General features: G+C 43.0%; 1 protein-coding gene across 3 annotated transcripts in view; it reads right to left on the minus strand.

Moving 5' to 3' along the window:
* Positions 1–863: 863 nt before the first annotated feature.
* LOC139550797 (tenascin-R-like) overlaps positions 864–24,382 on the minus strand; it is a 118,272-nt gene continuing 94,753 nt past the window's right edge. For all 3 annotated transcript variants that reach the window (XM_071361956.1, XM_071361957.1, XM_071361955.1), the window contains 8 exons: positions 23,960–24,103; positions 20,540–20,670; positions 15,967–16,099; positions 15,347–15,498; positions 13,579–13,675; positions 7,061–7,222; positions 6,114–6,277; positions 864–5,466 (listed from right to left, as the gene is read on the minus strand). In XM_071361956.1, the coding sequence (XP_071218057.1) occupies positions 5,344–5,466; positions 6,114–6,277; positions 7,061–7,222; positions 13,579–13,675; positions 15,347–15,498; positions 15,967–16,099; positions 20,540–20,670; positions 23,960–24,103 (1,106 nt within the window). In that variant the 3' untranslated portion in view covers positions 864–5,343. The remainder of the gene's footprint in view (positions 5,467–6,113; positions 6,278–7,060; positions 7,223–13,578; positions 13,676–15,346; positions 15,499–15,966; positions 16,100–20,539; positions 20,671–23,959; positions 24,104–24,382) is intronic.

Genomic DNA, 24,382 nt, shown 5'->3' on the forward strand with positions numbered 1-24,382 from the left:
TTACCCAATGTTACTGTTTGTCATAGGGCAAAAGTTCAAGTTCATAATTTTTTTATCACAGTAAGGCAGTAAGGCAGAAATAATGATGTTTTTCAAAAGCAGCGCTATCCATGGTATATTTTGATAAGGACAGAATATAGCTAGCCATGGCTTGGGCCTAATATCTGATCATTCCCACAGTATTATGCTGTCCTGTTTAAATCATAACTGCTTCATGTAATTGTAATTGTGTTGTTCATTATTTAGTGGACCATTTCTGCATGCTAGACATTTTTATTGAATTAATGACTAATTAGGACATGTAATTCTTATATGCCTACAAACGATTTATCTGTAAATATGAGCATGCTCTCAAATACAGTACTGTATAGTGTTCAACATTATACAATTCTGAAGTGGATACTGTTTTGTGTGTTTAAGCATGATCCTATGCAAATTGTGTGGCCTTGACCTGGTCATGACCTTATTCACTATGTAGTGCACTACTTTTGATCAGAGGTCTATGGGTCCTGGTCAAAAGTAGTGCACTATATGGGAATATGGTGCCATTTTTGGATACAGCTCGTGTCTGTGTTAGGCTCCGACTCTGTGGTTCAGTTAGCGTCTAGGTTGATGGCAGACTCTTAGCTGCAGCCACCACAGAGAACCCCATCATCATCACAACAAACTATAAGTGTGAGTTACTGAGAATACATTCTTTGTAAAAATAGGCCAAGAGATAAGAAGAGTAGTGAATTATTTAAAAAACTATTGGTGTGATTGAAATTATTGTTAGATTGTTGTGTTTATTTATAAAGCATGTGAAATGAAGTTGAGACAAAAAAGGACATCTGAAACAAGAACTGCACTTGTAAACAGCAAAATTGACAATTGGAGTATTTTATTAATATGTAGAAAATGTATTAAAAAAGGAACTATACAGTACATGTTTTAAGTTAAACTAGAACTAATCTCATCGGTAATATCCAGGATTATCCAACACAATCCAGATACTCATCAAAAGAGCTTTTCCACAGTCCCAACCTTCCTTCACATTCTTCATGGCAAATAATACAGATAGCATAGAACTGGGATCTTAATCCAAAGGTAAAGTACACATTTCAACAATCCTTGTGGCTATTTCTCAGCTAAATAGTAATGTTGCATCAACTGACAAATGAATTACATAGCTGTGTCTAGTAGTCATAAATAAAATGATATAAATAAAGGACAGGAAATGATTCCACTCATTAACTATGCCTGATTAAATCACACAACAAAGGAACAGATTGTGGGTTTGAGTTGTGATCCAGTGTGAGTTGTTGCTCCAGTGCATTGTGAACCTGTGATAGGTAAAGTAATCGGGGGGAAGACTGACAATTCTGAAACACTAGATTATCTTGTTCCATCTGCTATGCAAATGATTAATAGAGTGAAGTCTGTTCTCAACATTGTTGGATAAATGCAGTCTTTTGATTACACTCCCCTCCTCACACAGAAAAATCTTCAAACTTTCTCTCAGATGTAAATGCAAAGACCTGCATGCTGTGCACCAGATAAAACAGAGAGATACTTTATAGTATCTCATCTGTTCAAATAGAAGAGCAGACCACATGTTAACTTGGCCTCTGGTTATGGCGGTCGAAAACAGGCTGTGTCCCAAATGGCACCCTGTTTCCTATTTAGTAAACTACATTTGACCAGGACCATAGGGCTCTGCCCAACTGAGCTACTTTTGACCATGGCCATAGGGCTCTGGACAAAAGTAGTGCACAAAATAGGGAATAGGGTGCCATATGGGATGCACCTCAAATTCACCTATTGATCTGATCCTCCTACCACAGCTCCTGGGTAGAGCAACAGCAACAACATTCACTTGGAATGCATACTAAGAGGGTAACAGCAATATTAGTCCTACAGCATATCAATAGGTTAAATGTGTAATTCTGATGAATTTTTTTTTAATGTTGGATCATTTACTTATCTAATATGAGTGGCATGTGACATATCCATGTCGAAGCACTTATTATTCTAGGCCAATGTAATCATCTTAAAGTGATGGGATAATTCACCCACAATCTGCATGATTTTTGTACAGCCATGCAATTGTCCCTTAGTTCATTTACATATGGACTGTGATGAACTGTGATTAAAGCATTAGAGTATATTCTGCGAGGTTGATTATGTGGTGAACTGCAGTCCTATTATGTCAAAATATGTTTCTACTCATGGCTGTATGAGGCATCAGAACCATAGAAATAGAATCACAGTGGTCTGTGTTATTCCCATTCTAGTTATTCCATTCTATAGTCAGAACTATACATTCACCCTCCTTCAAGTGATGGCATGGAAGCAATAGTAGGAACAATAATGGCAGGTATAAGGGGCCAGACTGTTTCCCCCAAAACGTAAGTGGTAATCACATTATTCAACATATTATTCTGCTTCAGCGATGTCTGGTGGAGGTCTGACGACGCCTGGGAGAGGTATGCTTGATCTACATGACTCGGTTTTCACAGCTTATGGAGTTAGTAACAGCATCGCGTATACTATTCCTGTCACATATGTGCAATGTGTTGTCTACAGTAGTCCTGAAGTGCAAAGGCACGAAAAATAACTTTATATTCAGCATATTGAGATTCTATTATCTTTCTTACTGACAATACATTTTCTTCTGTGAAGAGTTTATGTCGCTTTTATTACCCTCCTCAGTATTCCTCGATCTGTTTATATTCTTTTAGCACTCAGCATTTTCGCAGCCATCATTGATTACATGCATTTGTATTTGAGGTTCCCTCAATAGCTAGATGTTCTATTACATCACAAGCCAATGCACAACAGTGTCTTAACGCTCTAATACCTTTCATTCAAAATTCAAGCAGAATTTTGTAGATATTCTCTCTTTTGCTCCCCTGAAACAACATCAAAATAGGTAAGGGGATTTAGTCACTCCAATTGAAACATAACTTTACCAGCTCAGACTTGAATTCTTGGCAGAGATTCTGGGGGTTGACATACTGACAAGCGTAACAGGGGTGTGAAGGAAAAGGCTATGACTTGCAGAAAGGAATCATAACATAAATAAGAACTACAGTATACATGTCCTAAAGTTTGGAATAGGCCTTCTGGATAATCTTGTCAGAACACCTCACCTAACCAAATGTCTTGTGGACAATAACGCTGTATAATTCTGATTGATTGACAATTATAAATTCTGAAAGACAGCGTGACATTTTTTGGGGAGGAGTCAATAAGCATTCGGGTTAGAATTTGGGCACACCAGGATTTGCCGAAAGAGACACCTCTTTTGTTACATACAGTACATTCCATCTGTTATCTACAGAGCTTCATCACTCTCATTCCTTGCACAAAATGCACTGAGACATACAGTAGTTAGTCTATGTAGTTAATAAATAAGTACACACCCTATTCTAGTAAAAACTAAACAATGTCTTGCTCAGGGAGTTCGGATGCATTGCATTAACAGCTCTGAAACACTAGACAAGTGGAATTCTGAGGAGAAATTCAACACTTAAATACAATAATATTCTCATTACACATTTGTTATTACCATGGAGGTGTTGCTCATACTGTTAGCATGCAGTAGGCTCCTCCCTTCTCAAAACAAGTCTGTCTTAACAACTATGAATAGAACAATAGGGGAAGTAGTATCAGCATTTCATAAAGCTACTGATTCCTATACCAATATATTAGTACCAGCAGTCTACAGGATGGACAATCACCAATGTTTTAAGTCATCAAGTCTAAAGGGCAGTGAATAACCAAAAACATACACAGTTATTATGTTACAAACACACTGTGTGGTTGGTAGAGTTTGTAGAGATTGGGTGAGAGAAAATAAAGTTAATTGGGCAATAAAAACCACAAAATAGTAAATTAAATGGTTTGATGAAAATGATTGGATAAGTAGAAATACAGTGTATTCATCCATCAAATGTACATTGAGGACAAAGGGGTTCGCTATAGCAGGCCAAATGTTACTTGCTCTGGTGGCGTAACACAGTTAGACAGTAAATACGGGTAAGACAGGAAGAATGTACTGTATATAGGACGACTATTGAACACCACAACATAATAACTGTGTATAAATGAGCTTACCAGTTTCAAATAATACTGACAAAGAACAAGTGCTCAGAATGTAACCATGACAATTGTTTCTGAGATTAAAACCAAGTATCCCCCCAAAAAATCTGCTGAAGTGAGGATGAGGTTACAAAGAAAGGGAGCTCTGTTGACAGTTTCTCTTCAGCAAATCTTTGGTTTCATGTCTGAACAATTATTAGCACCATCACTGCAAGTAACATAATGGGGAAACATTTGAGAGTGCTAATTCATATACAGTATCTTTATACCACTCTGTATTTGTTTGTGGATTTGGAATACCGTATGTGGAGAATACCGTATGTGAATATTGGTTAATAATGTTATATATTTGAGTTATGCAGGGCAGTATAAAGACCGGTATTGAATGACAGTGGTCATACTATGTATTACCTCAGCGTAAATAACTTGCTCACTGTTATATCTTAATAAATGGGCACTGGAGATAAGCTTGTACATTTCAAGTTGAGCACAATCATTGCTCAACGTTTCTTCCATTCCAATCATGGTGTGGATTTTGGATTTTATTTCACATTCAAAAGTAAATTGACCACATGGACATAAATATATAAATAACTGATGTTGAATCCACTACTACAGGCTGGTACAGTATGTCACTTGGTGATGGCTAATACTGATTAGGTCATTATGAGTGACAATGTTTTGTCTATGTCCAATGAATTGCTCCATGCAGGCATTTGTCTATAAAACTCATGGAGGGTTGCTATTTCAATAAAAATCTCAATAACAAGGCATCAAATCATATCATGTAATAAATGGACTTTTACCATATCAGTTATAAAAATAGAGATATCTTACATGTTTATGGGCATATAGAATTTGGTTAAAATTACTATTTTAAACGGGAGAAATAATCCTAGCTCTCATGTACTCGTATTTTATAGATAGAGAAGTTCATGAACTCCACTCTGAGCTCACCAGGACAGGGAAACTGGCTAAACACAAAAACCCAGTGGTTTACATCTCTTCCTATATTAGCAAATAGATACAGTAGCCTCAAAACTCAGATTGACTCACACTATGTTTCACTCGTTTCACTAGTGGAGTGAAACAAACACGAAACAGAACTGAATTCAGTCTGGTTTTCCGGGCTAGCAAACATAACCATTGTCATTCAATTGTTTTAATAAATGACATAGCTCATCCTATTGTCTTTCAGCCTTATGTAAAAGTGGGAACAGCTAGCTGGATTGGGGGTAAGAGTGTACAGGGGTATGGGGTTTATTCTGGAGGAGTGGACCTCCTTCGCTTGCCACTGATGCTGCGGTAGTTAAATGGCCTCATCTTCATCTCCACGAATGGGATAGAGAACTCATGACCCTTCCAGTTATGCCAGTTGATACCCTATAAGATCAAGAGAGGACATTGGTTAGAAACCTACACTGACATATTAGTTATGTAACTTTCGATTACATATTGCTTATGTGCCAAGTGAGATAGGTTTAGATATTGTTCTGAAATGGACAGTTCACTTCTAATTTGAATGTAACATCCTCGGCTTTCTCCTTATTATCAGACCAACCTTTTCCTATAGTATTGAAATGTTCAGCAACATTTTGGACATTGGAACAAATTTTCATTATATTTTGTGGTTTGAACTCACTGTGGTCATTGTAGCTCAGCATTCAATTAGTGGATAAAAGTATGCAGACAGTCTTATCTTACCTACAGTACAATGTAGTTAGTTCCTCTTGTTAAGTCTTTCTGGTTTCATTTCATGTCATCATAAGGTTGAGGAGATTGGGAAACTGTTGAATTTGTGTGATGTTGCAAGCCTTTTGTAGTAGCCTCACCAAAAGCTCTTTACAAGATTTGTACTTTTTAACAAAATCACACTGGTGGAAAAGCAGCAGGAGCTTTAAAGTATAATACAAAGGAGCTGGCCTTACTGCCTTCACTTTCTTTATGTCTCTAATTGAAATGACAGGGACTGTGGTCTTTAATGTCAGTCGTCACCGCTCAGTCTCAGTATGGAGAACAGGGACACTCACCTGACTGTGTCTCGACTCGCCATATTTTCCATTCAGGTTGGCCCGATGGCAGTTTTTGTACCACCAGGCTCCTTTGTAGGACAGAGCACAGTTGGTCACAGCAATGTCATTGTCTCTGTCCTTGGTGGAGAAGGGACGGCCTTGGTGATAGATCAGTGCGTCCCCTGTGACAGGGAATGGAAATAAATTAAATAGAAGGAAGCAGCACAAGACATGGGCACACTGACAGTCTGAACTGAATAATACTGCAGGGCTGGAGCCACGCGGTGGGTGGATGGTTTTAAATAAGTACTTTTCCTTCAAGACACCATAAGAGAGATGGAAGAGAATGGCTTTTATGGTTTTCAAAATAAATGTATTTTGATCGTCAATTGCACACTAGGTCCAACCAATACTTGACTTCCTCTTTTAATCCAACTCCTCTAAATTGGAGAGGTTTGGGGGGCTGCCACATTGGGCGCCAAGGGAGCTGCTGTTGTGGGGGGGACGGGGACTGGTTAACTGCCTCGATCAAGAGCAGAATGACAGATTCTTCACCTTGTCAGTTCGGGATTTGAGCTAACAACCTTTAACTGCTAGGCTATCGGGTTCAGTATTAAGCATCTCTTCACTGTTAAAAGTAATATACTGTACATTTAATAGGGATACCTAGTCAGTTGTACTGAATGCATTCAAATTAAATGTGTCTTCCACATTTGAACCCAAACCCTCTGAATCAGAGGGGGGGCTGCCTTAATCAACATCCACATCTTCAGTGCCCAGGGAACAGTGGGTTAATTGCCTTGCTCAGGCGGAGAATGACAGATTTGTACCTTGTCAGCTCGGGGATTCGATCCAGCAACCTTCCAGTTACTGGCCCAACACTCTCACCACTAGGCTACCTGCCGATCAGTTGCTTGATCTTAAATCAAGCAACTGATTAGAGTAGAGTGTAAATAAATGCTTACCAGCTGTGCCATTATACTCTCCTATCCTGAGTTTGTATAAATTCCTGGCATCTCCGATGGCGAACTTGTCATAGTTGGCATAGACAGACTCCTGGCCATCCTTCATGTCGATCCGGAGCTCGTAGCGACCTTGGGCTGCAAGCTTCTGTATGTTGTCCAAACCTGAAGAAGAAAAAGAGATAACCAATGGCTGTTCAAATTATAAACTGGGTGGTTCGAGCCCTGAATGCTGATATGCTGACAGGTATGACAAAACATGTATTTTTACTGCTCTAATTACGTTGGTAACAAGTTTATAATAGCAATAAGTCACCTCAGGAGTTTCTGATATATGGCCAATATACCAAAGCTAAGCGCTGTGTCCAGGCACTCCACGTTGCGTCGGGCTTAAGAACAGCCCTTAGCCGTGGTATATTGGCCATTTACCACACCTCCTCGGGCCTTATTGCTTAATTAACTCACTCAAGTCTGACATTAACTTCTACCTGCACCTTGGCATGGTAAGAACCGACGCACACAGGAAATGACATAGAGATAAGAGGAGGCGGACAGTGAAGTGAAATTTGTCCATATCTTCCAGTCAACAGTCTTTGGTCCATTTGGCCTTGCTGCCGCTGCTGCTGCCAGCCCAGAGCCCAGCCAGGCTGTGATAAGGACCAGGGAGATTAGACCTTGCTTTCCCAAGATAACAAATCTCCCCACTTGGCAGGGATGTTTCAAGTTTAACCTCAAGCTAGAAATCATATGATGTTGTAGATGCCTCATGATAGCAGATAGCATTTTTTTTTTACCCCACGAAAAACTTGAAGCATCTGATGATAAGCATTGGGCTGAACGAGGGAGAAACTGGGCTCGGGCTCCGACATGTCAGCAAAAGATACAATCGGCATTACAAACAAAATAAATCCCTGGTGACAGGGGAAAAGCAATTGGTGTAATAAGATTTGTTAAACATTGAGTGAAGTCCAATTTGCCAGTGCATAATGCAGGATCATCTGCTATTAACCTGATAGCAAAGCTTTTGCGTCAGCTTGATTAGAAATAGCCAGCAGGATTAAAAATGCATTTGGAGGCTGTATTCTGTTCTCATTATATCTCATAAATTAATATCTCTTATCATTCTATTACCCAGCTTACTCCTACACTTCTACAGAAATTAAGGAGCAAATTAAAAAGAGCGATAATGATCGCATATTGCACAACTGCGTCAGTTTCTTTATAATAGGTCCTCAAATTGACAATATATTTGGCCAGAGTCGGGTTAGTGAGTCAGACTAATGGATAGAACCGCAACTGAAATGAAAATGTTCTGTTTTCAACTACTGATAGTAGCATCCGTTAGTTCCTGTTTCTTCACTGTGAGGCAACCTTAATGTGAAGTGTTTCCCTGCAGAAAGAGCTATTCTGTCCATAGCAGGATAGTTAAACCAAATGTCATTTTGTCTCCCAGGTCTAACACACAGTCTGTGCGGCACGATGTCGGATAAAAAAAAAGATCAGGTGCGGTGTGCTTACATCATCTGAAGCCCACTATGATGTCCTCTGAGTGCACCACTATTCTCCTCTTGAGGTCATAACTATACCATATCAGTGTCAGTCACAGGAATGGTACAGTACATGGCTACAGTGCTCCTGTCATGGCAGGAGGTGTTTTTGCAGTGTGGACAGACAGTTATCTATTAGTATGAGACTGGGCAAGGAGGAGCATTGGGTGTGCTTGCCAGAGCCAGAGGTGACCTCCTACTGTGTAGTTAATGACAGACAGGGGATATGGGATGGGTCTGGCAGTGTAGACTGGAGCGGCTTCCTAAATGGCACCCTATTTCCTATACTGTACACTGAAACACTTTGGTCAAAAGTTGTGCACTATATAGGAAATAGGGAGCCATTTGGAATGCAGCCTGGCTCAGCCAGAGCTGGCGCCTACCGTCCCCAGCAGGAGTGAGCACAGCACTGAGTCAGCAGAAATTAAACAGGTCATAAGGAATATCTACTGGGTGAGAAGAGCTTTTAGCTTTTACCAATCAGGAATGAGTCAGGATTCATACTGGTTTCCCAGCACATTGGATCTGTGTGTCATTAGTAGATGATATACTGAAGTACAGCTTGGGTAGGAACGTAGTGGCAATTGGTGACATAGAAAGAGGCATGACAAAGACTGGAGACTAATGTTCTGCAGGGTCATCGATATTCTGCAATGTTCTAAAGCAGGGGTGTCAAACTCATTCCATGGAGGGCCTAGTGTTGGAAGGTTTTTGTTTTTTCCTTTCAATTAAGACCTAGACAACCAGGATAAGACCTAGACAACCAGATTAAGACCTAGACAACCAGGTGAGGGGAGTTCTTTACTAATTAGTCATCTTAATTCATCAATCCAGTACAAGGGAGGAGAGAAAACCCGCAGACGCTCGGCCCTCAGTGGAATGAGTTTGACACGTGTTCTAATGGATATATTCATTATCAAACATTTTTTTGGTTATGAAAGTGTAACGGCTGTCGCTTTCCTCATCCTCAGATGACGTGAGGAGAGAAGGATCTTCAGACCAAAATGCGGAGTCAGGGAAATAAGCCATCTTTATTATAAATTACGATGGCACACGAAACGAAACAAAACACTTTCCAAACTACAAAATAACAAAACGACGTTGACGAGACCTGAACATAAACTTACATAACTAAACATAAACTTACGTACAGGTAACAGACGACATCGAAACGAAACGAACAACCGAAACAATCCCGTATGGTGTAAGACATAACACAGACACAGGAGACAATCACCCACAAACAAACAGTGAGAATGCCCTACCTAAATATGACTCTTGATTAGAGGAAAACGCAAACCACCTGCCTCTAATCAAGAGCCATACCAGGCAAACCAAAACCAACATAGAAACGAATAACATAGACTGCCCACCCAAAACACATGCCCTGACCATAAACACATAAAAACAACATAAAACAGGTCAGGACTGTTACAGTACCCCCCCCTCAAGATGCGCACGCCGGGCGCACAAGCACAAAGTCCAGGGGAGGGTCCGGGTGGGCAGTTGACCACGGTGGTGGTTCCGGCTCAGGACGCTGTCCCCATACCACCATAGTCACTCCCCTCTTCTGTCTACCCCTTCTACTGACCACCCTAACACTACCTTCCCCTAAATAAACAGCTAGCACCGGGACAAGGGGCAGCACCGGGACAAGGGGTAGCACCGGGACAAGGGGCAGCACCGGGACAAGGGGCAACACCGGGACAAGGGGCAGATCCCGGCTGAAGGACTCTGGCAGGTCCTGTTTGGACGGCTCTGGCAGGTCCATGCAGGCTGACGGCTCTCGACGCTCATGGCAGACTGACGGCTCTCTACGCTCATGGCAGGCTGACGGCTCTCGACGCTCATGGCAGGCTGACGGCTCTCGACGCTCATGGCAGGCTGACGGCTCTCGACGCTCATGGCAGGCTGACGGCTCTCGACGCTCATGGCAGGCTGACGGCTCTCGACGCTCATGGCGCTCTGACGGCTCTGGCTGCTCATGGCTCACTGACGGCTCTGGCTGCTCATGGCTCACTGACGGCTCTGGCTGCTCATGGCTCACTGACGGCTCTGGCTGCTCATGGCTCACTGACGGCTCTGGCTGCTCATGGCTCACTGACGGCTCTGGCTGCTCATGGCTCACTGACGGCTCTGGCTGCTCATGGCTCTCTGACGGCTCTGGCTGCTCATGGCTCTCTGACGGCTCTGGCTGCTCATGGCTCTCTGACGGCTCTGGCTGCTCATGGCTCTCTGACGGCTCTGGCAGATCCTGTCTGATTGGCGGCTCTGGCAGATCCTGTCTGGTTGGCGGCTCTGGCAGATCCTGTCTGGTTGGCGGCTCTGGCAGATCCTGTCTGGTTGGCGGCTCTGGCAGATCCTGTCTGGTTGGCGGCTCTGGCAGATCCTGTCTAGTTGGCGGCTCTGGCAGATCCTGTCTGGCGGGCGGCTCTAGCGGCTCCTGTCTGGCTGACGGCTCTAGCGGCTCCTGTCTGGCGGATGGCTCTGTAGGCTCATGGCAGACGGGCGGCTTTGCAGGCTCATGGCAGACGGGCGGCTTTGCAGGCTCCTGGCAGACGGATGGCTCAGATGGCGCTGGGGAGACGGATGGCTCAGATGGCGCTGGGGAGACGGATGGCTCAGATGGCGCTGGGGAGACGGATGGCTCAGATGGCGCTGGGGAGACGGATGGCTCAGATGGCGCTGGGGAGACGGATGGCTCAGATGGCGCTGGTGAGACGGATGGCTCTGGCCGGATACGGCGCACTGTAGACCTGGTGCGTGGTGCCGGAACTGGAGGCACCGTGCTAATGATAAGCACCTTCCTACTAGTGCGGGGAGCAGGGACAGGGCACACTGAACTCTCAAAGCGTACTCTATACCTGGTGCGTGGTACCGGCACTGGTGGCACCGGGCTGAGGGCACGCACCTCAGGACTAGTACGGGGAGAAGTGACAGTGTGTACAGGACTTAGGAGACGCACAGGTGGCTTAGTGCGTGGGGCCGGAACTGGAGGCACCGAACTGGATACACGCACTATAGGGAGAGTGCGTGGAGGAGGAACAGGGCTCTGGAAATGCACTGGTAGCCTAGTGCGTAATGTAGGCACTGTAGGTACTAGGCTGGGGCGGGGAGGTGGCGCCGGAAATACCGGACCGTGCAGGCGTACTGGCTCTCTTGAGCATTGAGCTTGCCCAACCTTACCTGGTTGAATACTCCCGGTTGCCCGACCAGTGCGGGGAGGTGGAATAACCCGCACCGGGCTATGTAGGCGAACCGGGGAAACCATGCGTAAGGCAGGTGCCATGTATGCCGGCCCGAGGAGACGCACTGGAGACCAGACGCGTTGAGCCGGCCTCATGACACCTGGCTCAATACTCAATCTAGCCCTACCAGTGCGGGGAGGTGGAATAACCCGCACTGGGCTATGCACTCGTACAGGAGACACCGTGCGCTCTACTGCGTAACACGGCGCCTGCCCGTACTCCCGCTCTCCACGGTTAGCCTGGGAAGTGGGCGCAGGTCTCCTACCTGCCCTTGGCCCACTACCCTTTAGCCCCCCCCCAAGAAATTTTTGGGAGTTACTCACGGGCTTTTCGGGCTTCCGTGCAAGACGTGTCCCCTCATAATTCCGGTTTCGAGCTTGAATCTCCGGCTTCCATCCACGTCTCCTAGCTGCCTCCTTAAACCACCGCTCCTGGGCTGTGGCTGCCTCACTCTTCTCACGAGAGCAGCGATATTCTCCAGTTTGCGCCCAGGGTCCTCTACCAGACAGGATCTCCTCCCAAGTCCAGAAATCCTTGTTGCTCCGTCGAGCATTCCCATACCGCTTGGTCACATTTTGTTGGTGGGTGATTCTGTAACGGCTGTCGCTTTCCTCATCCTCAGATGAGGTGAGGAGAGAAGGATCTTCAGACCAAAATGCGGAGTCAGGGAAATAAGCCATCTTTATTATAAATTACGATGGCACACGAAACGAAACAAAACACTTTCCAAACTACAAAATAACAAAACGACGTTGACGAGACCTGAACATAAACTTACATAACTAAACATAAACTTACGTACAGGTAACAGACGACATCGAAACGAAACGAACAACCGAAACAATCCCGTATGGTGTAAGACATAACACAGACACAGGAGACAATCACCCACAAACAAACAGTGAGAATGCCCTACCTAAATATGACTCTTGATTAGAGGAAAACGCAAACCACCTGCCTCTAATCAAGAGCCATACCAGGCAAACCAAAACCAACATAGAAACGAATAACATAGACTGCCCACCCAAAACACATGCCCTGACCATAAACACATAAAAACAACATAAAACAGGTCAGGACTGTTACAGAAAGTGTACTCTACTGTAATTCTATTTTTCTAATAAAAGTACAAAAACGAGTTCTCAAGGTTGGGATCTCTGCTATGAAATATTGATATTTTATCTATTTACAAAAACAACAACATGAAAACTAGCCCATGAAGAAACATTGTTCATTTCTAGCTTTTCTAATGAATATAATTATGGATGTTATAATGAATTTTGCAGAAATATTCCAGAGTGCATCAAAGGAGAGAGCCCTTTTGTTTTGTATCAAAATCAAAGCATTTTTGAAAAACAATTACCATGTAATCTCAGAGAGAAATGAGAGCTGAATACATCCATTAATAAATCACGGAGCTAGTATTTGTGAAGTGAAGTAATGAAAGAAAGAGAGGAGAGAGAGAGACTTGAAACAACAGACTAGGAACAACAGACTAGAAACAAATGTGTAAATTAAGTCAACTGTTAATTCTGCTGTGGGAGAGATAAGCAGAAGCAGAGACTGCAACACAAACACAAAGGCCCCCTATTCCTATATTAAATAGTGTACAAAACTTCATACTCTACCCCAAGAGTGGGGGTATCTTTCTAGAGCGTTAAGTAGCCCCGAGATACCTCCTAATAAGTGTTATGGGGCTGAAATGAGCTGTTGAGAGCCAAAATACCGAGCCAAAATTCATCCTCTAGGTTCCCAAAGCCGACCCTGTAGTCACTCCACTTCCTGGAGAAGTCGGTAAGGCCATTCTGACGACGTTGGAACACCTGGAACACAGACCAGATACAGAGTGTAGACCAGGTGGCAACACTTTGATTCCACCTACAGTCGTGGCCAAAAGTTTTGAGAATGACACAAATATTAATTTCAACTAAGTTTGCTGCTTCAGTGTCTTTAGATATTTTTGTCAGAAGTTACTATTGAATACTGAAGTATAATTACAAGCATTTCATAAGTGTCAAAGACTTTTATTGACAATTACATGAAGTTGATGCAAAGAGTCAATATTTGCAGTGTTGACCCTTCTTTTTCAAGACCTCTGCAATCCGCCCTGGCATGCTGTCAATTAACTTCCGTGCCACATCCTGACTGATGGCAGCCCATTCTTGCATAATCAATGCTTGGAGTTTGTCAGAATTTGTGGGGTTTTGTTTTGTCCACCCGCCTCTTGAGGATTGACCACAAGTTCTCAATGGGGTTAAGGTCTGGGGAGTTTCCTGGCCATGGACCCAAAACATCGATGTTCCCCGAGCCACTTAGTTATCAATTTTGCCTTATGGCAAGGTGCTACATCATGCTGGAAAAGGCATTGTTCAACACCAAACTGTTCCTGGATGGTTGGGAGAAGTTGCTCTTGGAGGATGTGTTGGTACCATTCTTCATTCATGGCTGTGTTCTTAGGCAAAAGCAACCCCACACATGAATGGTCTCAAGATGCTTTACTGTTGGCATGACACAGGACTGATGGTAGCGCTCACCTTGTCTTCCCCGAACAATCGGAAAGGGGATTCATCAGAGAAAATGACTTTACCCCAGTCCTCAGCAGTCCAATCCCTGTACCTTTTGCAGAATATCACTCTGTCCCTAATGTTTTTCCTGGAGAGAAGTGGCTTCTTTGCTGCTCTTCTTGACACCAGGCCATCCTCCAAAAGTCTTCGCCTCACTGTGCTTGCAGATGCACTCACACCTGCCTGCTGCCATTCCTGAGCAAGCTCTGTACTGGTGGTGCCCCGATCCCGCAGCTGAATCAACTTTAGGAGACGGTCCTGGCGCTTGCTGGACTTTCTTTGGCGCCCTGAAGCCTTCTTCACAACAATTTAACCGCTCTCCTTGAAGTTCCTGATGATCCGATAAATGGTTGATTTAGGTGCAATCTTTCTGGTAGCAATATCCTTGCCTGTGAAGCCCTTTTTGTGCAAAGCAATGATGCCGGCACGTGTTTCCTTGCAGGTAACCATGATTGACAGAGGAAGAACAATGATTCCAAGCACCACCCTCCTTTTGACGCTTCCAGTCTGTTATTCGAACTCAATCAGCATGACAGAGTGATCTCCAGCCTTGTCCTCGTCAACACTTACACCTGTGTTAACGAGAGAATCACTGACATGAGGTCAGCTGGTCTTTTTGTGGCAGGGCTGAAATGCAGTGGAAATGTTTTTGGGGGATTCAGTTCATTTGCATGGCAAAGAGGGACTTTACAATTAATTGCAATTCATCTGATCACTCTTCATAACATTCTGGAGTATATGCAAATTGCCATCCTACAAACTGAGGCAGCAGACTTTGTGAAAATTAATATTTGTGTCCTTCTCAAAACGTTTGGCCACAACTGTACATATTGACAAAGTACATGTTCCAAATGGCACCCTATGCACTATAATGTTGGGTGTTGTTGGGGTTTTGTCTGCAAGGTATATCTCCTGCTATGAGACACTTACGATCCAGCCTCCGTCGTCTGTGGTCATATCACAGTAGACCTGCACTCCCTGATTGGCGTCTCTGTTGATGTAGATGGTGTAGACGCCGCTCAGGGACTCCCCGTTCAGCAGATGCTGGGCACAGTTCTGAGGGGTGGCAAACAGACGGTTTCCTGGAGCGGAGAAGAACAGGACACATGACATCAGCTCAACATAATGGAGAATGACGAGGACTGGGCCTGTATTCATAAAGTGTGTCATAGTAGGACTGCTGATTAGGGTCCGTTTTCTAGATCATAATGAATAAGATTATATGGCCAGGGGGGATTTGATTCTAGATCAGCTAGATGAGATGCTTATTGAATATGGGCCTGAAATCTGGATAAAGTATGGAGTGGGGATGAATGGTACATGTGTGTGTATGTGTATGTGTGTGTGTGTGTGTGTGTGTGTGTGTGTGTGTGTGTGTGTGTGTGTGTGTGTGTGTGTGTGTGTGTGTGTGTGTGTGTGTGTGTGTGTGTGTGTGTGTGTGTGTGTGTGTGTGTGTGTGTGTGTGTGTGTGTGTGTGTGTGTGTGCTTGTGTGCTTGTGTGCTTGTGAGCATGTGTGTGCGCTTGTGTGTGTGCGTGCATGTGTGTTTACCTGTTGTGAAGGCCGTAGAGATAATATCGCTGGTCTCTAATCCCCTGGCAGCCTGCAACCTCACAGTGTATTCTGTGGTCTCTGCCAGGCCCTCCAGACGGATCCACGTGTCTTCTGCATCCAGGATCAGCTCCTGTAGCACCACACACACACACACACACACACACCACAGAGGGGAGAACACACAGACAAGGGAACGGTAACTGATCCTATATCAGCACTCCTATTCTGAAGCACTTTGTGAATGCAGGCCCTGATCTGATAATCCCTGTTGTTATGAATAGGAGTGTAAGCACAGCATATTCCTAGGGTTTTTAACATCATTTATGGGCCTGTGAGTGGATACGGTACAGCAAATAGTTTTAGCTAGATCCAATCCAAAGTGTACAGCAGACAGTAACCCATAGCGGTGATACTATCTGACTCCTACCAACAAACAACAAAAGCACCCAGGCACATTTACAGACATAAAACATTTATGTCAGGCCCATATAAATGTTGAATTCATTTTTCAGTGTTGTTGGCCTTTGTACAACTCTGCCCTGTGTTTTTCTAAATGATAAGAGGGAGAACTAAAACGGAGAGGAAAAGGACCTTATCAGACACTGGTGCTATAAGGAGCTGCCAGGAAGAAGAAGAATGGCTATTTCAGTCTAAAACTCAAGACGGCTCAGTTCCCTTTCATTGTTTTTGACAAATCCACTTTTATCAAGCTTATCTTCTGTCGCGGAGTGGATGGCATACCATTTTTCTCAGAGATCTCTTTTTCTGGCAGATGAAATAAAAAATAGATTTCGGTGATGAGCTCTCTAGGAGCTGGCCGTGACAGCAGTGTTGAACTGCTGAATCTGATGAGGCTTTGAGCCATATGAAATATCTATGAAGAACCGAATGAAATATTCAGCCATTTTGGAAAAAGTGACACATTTTAAGATAACATGTTGTGTGAATTCGCTGTAGTTTTTTTGTTAAGAGTATTATTTTATCTAATCTGGAAGGTCAACATATGATTCATAATCAAACTAACACAGATTACTGTGGTGAATATGAAGATTATATTAGCAGAGAGAACAGGTTGGGAAGAATTTATGGGGACTGAAATTAACCTAAGCAGAGTAAAATAACAGAGCTTGTTACTAAAACCAAATCCTCTGTGCATGACTGACACCCACTGGACAAACACAAGCACCAAAAACACACAAGGTCAATATAGTGTTAGTGCGTGTTCGTGAGTGTGCATGCATGTGTGTTGAAAGATATATACAGTTGAAGTCGGAAGTTTACATACACTTATGTTGGAGCCAATAAAACTCGTTTTTCAACCACTCCACAAAAAAAACATAGTTTTGGCAAGTCGGTTAGGACATTTACTTTGTGCATGACACAAGGAATTTTTCCAACAATTGTTTACAAACAGATTATTTCACTTATAATTCACTGTATCACAATTCCAGTGGGTCAGAAGTTTACATACACTAAGTTGACTGTGCCTTCAAACAGCTTGGAAAATTCCAGAAAATGATATCATGGCTTTAGAAGCTTCTGATAGGCTAATTGTCATCATGACACCATCACCTCCACAAGTCTGGTTCATACTTGGGAGCAATTTCCAAACGCCTGAAGGTACCACGTTCATCTGTACAAACAAAAGTACGCACGTATTAACACCATGGGACCACGCAGCCGTCATACCACTCAGGAAGGAGACGCGTTCTGTCTCCTAGAGATGAACCTACTTTGGTGCAAAAAGTGCAACTCAATCCCAGAACAACAGCAAAGGACCTTGTGAAGATGCTGGAGGAAGCAGGTACAAAAGTATCTATATCCATAGTAAAATGAGTTCTATATCGACATAACCCAGCAAGGAAGAAGCCACTACTCCAAAACCACCATAAAAAGCCAGACTATGATTTGCAACTGCATATGGGGACAAAGATCGTACTTTTTGGAGAAATGTCCTCTGGTCTGATGAAACAAAAATATAACTGTTTTGCCATAATGACCATCGTTATGTTTGGAGGAAAAAGGATGAGGCTTGCAAGCCGAAGTTCACCATCCCAACCGTGAAGCACGGGGGTGGCAGCATCATGTTGTGGGGGTGCTTTGCTGCAGGAGGGACTGGTGCACTTCACAAAATAGATGGCATCATGAGGCAGGAAAAGTATGTGAATATATTGAAGCAACATCTCAAGACATCAGTCAGGAAGTTAAAGCTTGGTTGCAAATGGGTGTTCCAAATGGACAATGATCCCAAGCATACTTCCAAAGTTGTGGCAAAATGGCTTAAGGACAACAAAGTCAAGGTATTGGAGTGGCCATCACAAAGCCTTGACCTCAATCCTATAGAAAATTTGTGGGCAGAACTGAAAAAGCGTGTGCGAGCAAGGAGGCCTACAAACCTGACTCAGTTACACCAACTCTGTCAGGAGGAATGGGCCAAAATTCACCCAACTTATTGTGGGAAGCTTGTGGAAGGCTACCCGAAACGTTTGACTCAAGTTAAACAATTTAAATGCAATGCTACCAAATACTAATTGAGTGTATGTAACCTTCTGACCCACTGGGAATGTGATGAAAAAAATATAAGCTGAAATAAATAATTCTCTCTACTATTATTCTGACATGTCACATTGTTAAAATAAAGTGGTGATCCTAACTGACCTAAGACAGGGAATGTTTACTAGCATTAAATGTCAGGAATTGTGAAAATGTATTTGGCTAAGGTGTATGTAAACTTCTGACTTCAACTGTATATATATATATATATATTATTTTTTTTAAGATTAGAAGCTAGTTAAGATGAAGACCGTGAGGACAGTACAGTGTTGGGCTCTTCGTCCCAAATAGCATCCGATATAGGTGTCACGAATCCCGCCGAAGAAGGTGCCTCTTCCCGTTCGGGCGGCGCTCGGCGGTCGTCGTCTCCGGCCTACTAGCTGCTACCGATCCCCTTTTCTGTTTCATTTAGTTTTGTCTGATTTGTTGCACCTGTTTTGTGTTTAGGTTTGATTGTGGGCTATTTAAACCCAGTTGGCCCGCCGACTTTTGTGCGGGCTTGTTTTTCTGTTTGTGGTGTTTCGTTCATTTCTTGTGGTGTCTGTTCCGATTCGATTTAGTCCTGTTTGTTTTGGACTGGGACTTTACGCGCCCTTGTGTGTGTGGCGTGACCGTCTCTCTGGTATTTTTGGAATATTAAATCCACGTCCTTTCTGAACTACCCTGCTCTCTGCGCCTGACTCCTTCACTCACCACTTTTGGAACTGTGACAATAGGGCACTATTTGACCAGGGCACATAGTGCTCTGGTCATATGTAGTGCACTATATAGGGAATAGGGTGCTATTTGGGACCCATTCTTGGGCTCTGCCTGAATGATGTAATTAGTTGAGAGAGATATCTGCTGTAGAATATCAGGGGAAATTGTTCCTGGTGAGTCATTAATAGGCATATTGCAACGGAATAACCTTCCTAATCTACTTTATTAATATTACTGAGCTACATCAAAGAATGTAATTAAAATGAAAACGTTTCCAGGAGTCAAATTAAAAGATCTAAACGGCTCTATTGCCGAGTAGAGCTGTGCAATGGATCTGTACTAAGCGGTCATTTGTCTGGGAGATATTTACACTGTTTTGGTAGCTTCAAAACACTACCGGTAACAGTCATATTATGGCTCATGTATTAACAATCATATCTCCTGGGAGGACCTTTGGCTTAATGATACAGCATCGTGTGGGAGCTTGATTGGAAACTCATAGAAAAAGATAACTCTTACCAAAAAGGTTGCAGTTTAAAAACTGCAGTAAAAGTGCAGTAACTGCAGGTGACTGTGGTATTTTGGATGCAGTAAATGCAGAATAACTGCGGTGTACTGCAGTTGAACTGCAGTTATACTGCACTCTGACTGCAATCTTTTTTCGTAAGCGAAGGTAGTGTTTTGGTAGCCTGATTGCCAGTCTGTGCTATGATGGCAATTCCTTGTGTAAAGCGTCTGTGTGTAGCTGGTGAGATGAGTCAGGCGCAGGACAGCAGATATGAGTAATGAAAGCAATTTTACTCAAAATATATCACAATACACGTCGTATAAATACAAGGCCACAAATACGGACCGCAATACAATAAACAATAACTCACAAACAAACATGGGGGAACAGAGGGTTAAATAATGAACAAGTAATTGGGTGGATTGAAACCAGGTGTGTAAGACAAAGACAAAACAAATGGAAAATGAAAAGTGGATCGGCGATGGCTAGAAAGCCGGTGACGTCGACCGCCAAACGCCGCCCGAACAAGGAGAAGGACCGACCTCGGCGGAAGTCGTGACACCTTGTCACTCATTGTCATGCCAATGTTTGACTTGACAATGACAACAATGGAGAAAACAAGAGCACAGACAGATCTGGGAAAGGCTAGTATTTTGGAAGCTTGGAAACACTACACGTAACACGTATGGCTCATATTCATTTCCCATTTGAGCCGCTTTGGCTTGATACTACAGTTCACAGTTCAGTGTGTGTCTGTGATTGGGAACTCTTGTTGATAAAGTTAGATACGCCCTACTGTATTCTGCCTACCTTTCTGCTGCCATCAGCTGATTTGTATGTAAGCATGTAGTTGTCGATGTCTGCGATGGGCGGTTGCCAGGAGATGAGGGCACTGCGGTGGTTCACCTCGCTGGCCGTCAGGTTCAAAGGAGCGTCCATGGCTAGAGGGGAGCAATCAGATAGCAGATAACTATATCCCTGTTCCATTGAGTCAAATCATTAGTGGCTACAGTATGTCCATTTCTAGTATCCAAATACTGTCCTTAAATTGGGAAAGTTGCCCAATTATGATCTATCTCCTAATCTGATGAACACCCCTCTAGCAGACCTTAGTTGGAGTCACCCTGCTGCGAATGCATTCTAATTGTCCTTAACCCAGCATCCTTTACTGCTCAAAAATAATCAGCCTACCCGTGCTCAAGGGCTCATCGACAGATTTTTCACCTAGTTGGCTCGGAGATTTGTACCAGCGACCTTTCGGTTACTGGCCCAACGCTCTTGAACACTAGGCTACCTGCTGCCCACTCTTTTTCCGGTTTCACTCCTTTTCCTATCTCTCTCTCCTCCTGTTGTCCTCAGGTGTTTTCAGGGGAGATCTATGACAGTTCAGTAATTAACAGTGTTTTACCACTGATAGCCTCAGGCCTCAGGACTGAAGGACTTTCTACATGAGATGCAATGACATCTCCACACAGCAGTAGTACCCACTAGAGAAATTACAATGTGGGTGTCCACACTGCCATATCTGCCTCTTCGAGGTCTTATCTGACAGACTGCCATTCTCCTCCTCTCTCCTCAACATGACTGCAATGCATGAGAGGGCGTTAATCTTAATTTTCCTTTCATCCCCTTTAATTTTGATTGAATCTTTTCAAGCCATCACAATGCCTACACTTCTCTTTTGTTTGTTTTCTCTCCCTCTCTCTCTCTCTCTCTCTCATTCTCTTTAGTTATACCCCATGCGAACACTATTCTGAGAGATGGAGTTTTTGGACATATATTGTAGAGGTGTCTCAACATGCAAACAGATGGCAAGTGAAGTAATGGATTATTACTATATGATAAGAAAATCAGTAAATCTCCCTCCTGTTTCCATCAAGAAACAATTAATAAGTGAATCCCCATGCACTGGTTCAGGTGTATACTAAACCAAAATACTTATTTTGAAGACACATTATAACTTCTAAAACTTCCCTAAATAAAATCTCTCTCGCTGGTGAAGTCTTTTAGAAAGTGAGTCAGCAAATCTTTATGTTCATAAGAGGCCATCAACACAGGCACATTTTTATCAGAGCATAACAGTCAGCGAAAACAAAGCGTAAGCGGAGAATAACCGCATCAAATTAAATAACACCCAAATTAAAAATGTAAAAAGTCTCTGAAGTCTGGTGAACTTGGCTACCCCGTTCAGTGATTACGTGTCAACATCAGAGAACAAGGCTGGCCCTTGAGTAGCAAAACCAATGGCCTGTGACACTTTTAGACAAATTAATTCGGCGAAAAACAGTGTCTATAAATTAAGTTTTGCAAAGGGAACTGGTTGATTAGATAAATATAGTGGAATTGCCCCTCCTCATAGGGAGACGTTTACCGCAAGACAAAAAAGCCCCAAAAAGCTACTAGTTGTTCTTTTTTTCTGGACATTTGTTTGTGTACACTACACAGGCAGCAGCCCACTTGGTCTGAAAATGTTCATGTGGTTCCACTATAGTGCAGCCTGGGCCACGCTGCTCCCTTGGGGATATTAATGCCCTGCTGCTGACAGAATTGTTTTGTTCATGAAACACTGAAAATAAAGTTCAGGGCCCAGTTGCACAAAACATCTTAAGTACATTTTCCCCTTATCTTTTCCCTTAAAGTTTCGTAACTTTAGGTCAGTTGCACAAAACATTTTAAGGCAAATCTACCCCTTAAATTAAGTGAAAAAGTTATGGGTGCCCATGAGGTCCCTTAAGTGCTTCATTCAGTATGGATATCAATGTAAAACGCATTTGTGGAGGTGAATGTTGCTTTCCTCTGCCCTGGTTTCGAAAAGAAAACATCCATCAGCAAGCTAGGTAGCTAAACAATGAAAGGTGCATAATCCATGGCTACATAGCTAGGTGTGAAGGTAGCTAACTACTCTGCTAACTTGACGTGTTAGAAAGTAATAGAAACAAGTTCAGAAAAAAGTTACATTATCTTCTGAATCAATTTGTTTCTCCTGTCTTGATTGTGGAAGTTTTATTTTGCGATCAGAAAATAAATGTCATCTCTTTGATGAGACATTCATTCAGTGAATCAGGTCTTCTCCATGCTAACCTGATACTCTTTCTGCCATATATGCCTTCAAACCACAGTAAAACACTTAAATTATGCCCTTACTGATAAGAGAATTTTGTTCTCAAGGTACATAACCCAATTGAATTATATTACTCAGTCTGCAAACCAGAATTTGTAAGATCCTGGTCGAATGAAACGGACGGAGGCCCAGCTAAAATAGTCAAAAATGTTTATTCACGGGAACGTTCTAAAGTCAAGAATACAAAACAATACATTTTATACTGACTTCTCACGCCCACACATTCACACAACCATACACACACACATACACACACACAACCATACGCACACGCATGTCCTGCTACCCAGCCGACAGAGATTAGTGACCTTGTCCTTGAGCCGTACTCCCTGTTCTCTCCCAAATCTCTAGTCAGGTTGACACCAAGCTCAGACAGTCTCTGTTTAAAATACCATAAAGACATATTGTCTTTACCCTAATTCTGACTAGGACTACACATTTATTGATTATGATTTTATACATTCCAATCAATTCCATACAATTATATGTTTCAGGGCGGAATATTCGAATCATTCAATTAACAGATCATTTTCACCTAACACTTACCTAATGAAATATTTGAGGGGCTCTATGCAACACCCTTAACTTAGGTAAGGGAACATTATTCCTTAAGGTAAACCCTTAAGGGAAACACTTAAGATGTTTTATGCAACCGGGCCCAGAGTCCCAACTCTGCTAATCTACACCATCTTCCTCCCCTCCTCTTCTCCCTTCCCTAAAGTGGAGTAGGTATGATATGATTGGCTTGTGAAGGTTGTTAGCTAGCAGTACGGAGTCCATATTAGGACAGCCTCAGTCTTGGCAACTGAGATTTTGTTTTTTTATGTATGAGACTGAGGTTGTCCTAATATGAACACTGTATACCAGCATTAGAGACATGGTCAGTCAGTGATCACACTGCAAGGGCCTCAATGAGAGAGGGGAAATGATTCCTGTTGCTAATTAGACACACTTTAACTAAGAGATGTGAGAGGGCACGCGTTAGTTGAATAGAAGTACGTTTCAAGGAGTTTTAAGTAGCTTGCCTTGCTCTCAGTAGTCTTTGTGGGCTAGTTCTGAATGGGTAGGTGGAACAGTAAGTAGCTAAGCAAGTAAAGTACGTAACATACGTGTTGCAAAGTTGGCGATGACCGTTCCACTGGTCAGGGGTCCCTTGGTGGCGTAGAGGGCTACAGAGTAGGTGGTGCTGGGCAAGAGCTTAGTGAGCTGGTGCTCCTGTTTCCCACCCTCCACCAGGAAGGTGTCAGCTGTCACTTAAGGAGAAGGAGGAACACAAAGACCGACGTTAGAACAGGAGAATACATGAGATTGTAAACAAACCTGGCTTTTATGATTACATTAAACAATTTGAATATATAACAGTTGCCTAGGATATGCACAGTCGCTGTCAGGGTTGGTAGATTGGGGTTCCTATGGCTGTTATTATTGGTCAGGTTTAATTGCATGTTGCTGAAATCAATTTCACTTAAATTCACAATTTCTTATTTGCTTGCACGACTAAACTTTGTATAACCAATCTAGATAAATTGCCG

Source organism: Salvelinus alpinus, chromosome 23 (genome assembly GCF_045679555.1).
Source record: "Salvelinus alpinus chromosome 23, SLU_Salpinus.1, whole genome shotgun sequence".
NCBI lineage: Eukaryota > Metazoa > Chordata > Actinopteri > Salmoniformes > Salmonidae > Salvelinus > Salvelinus alpinus.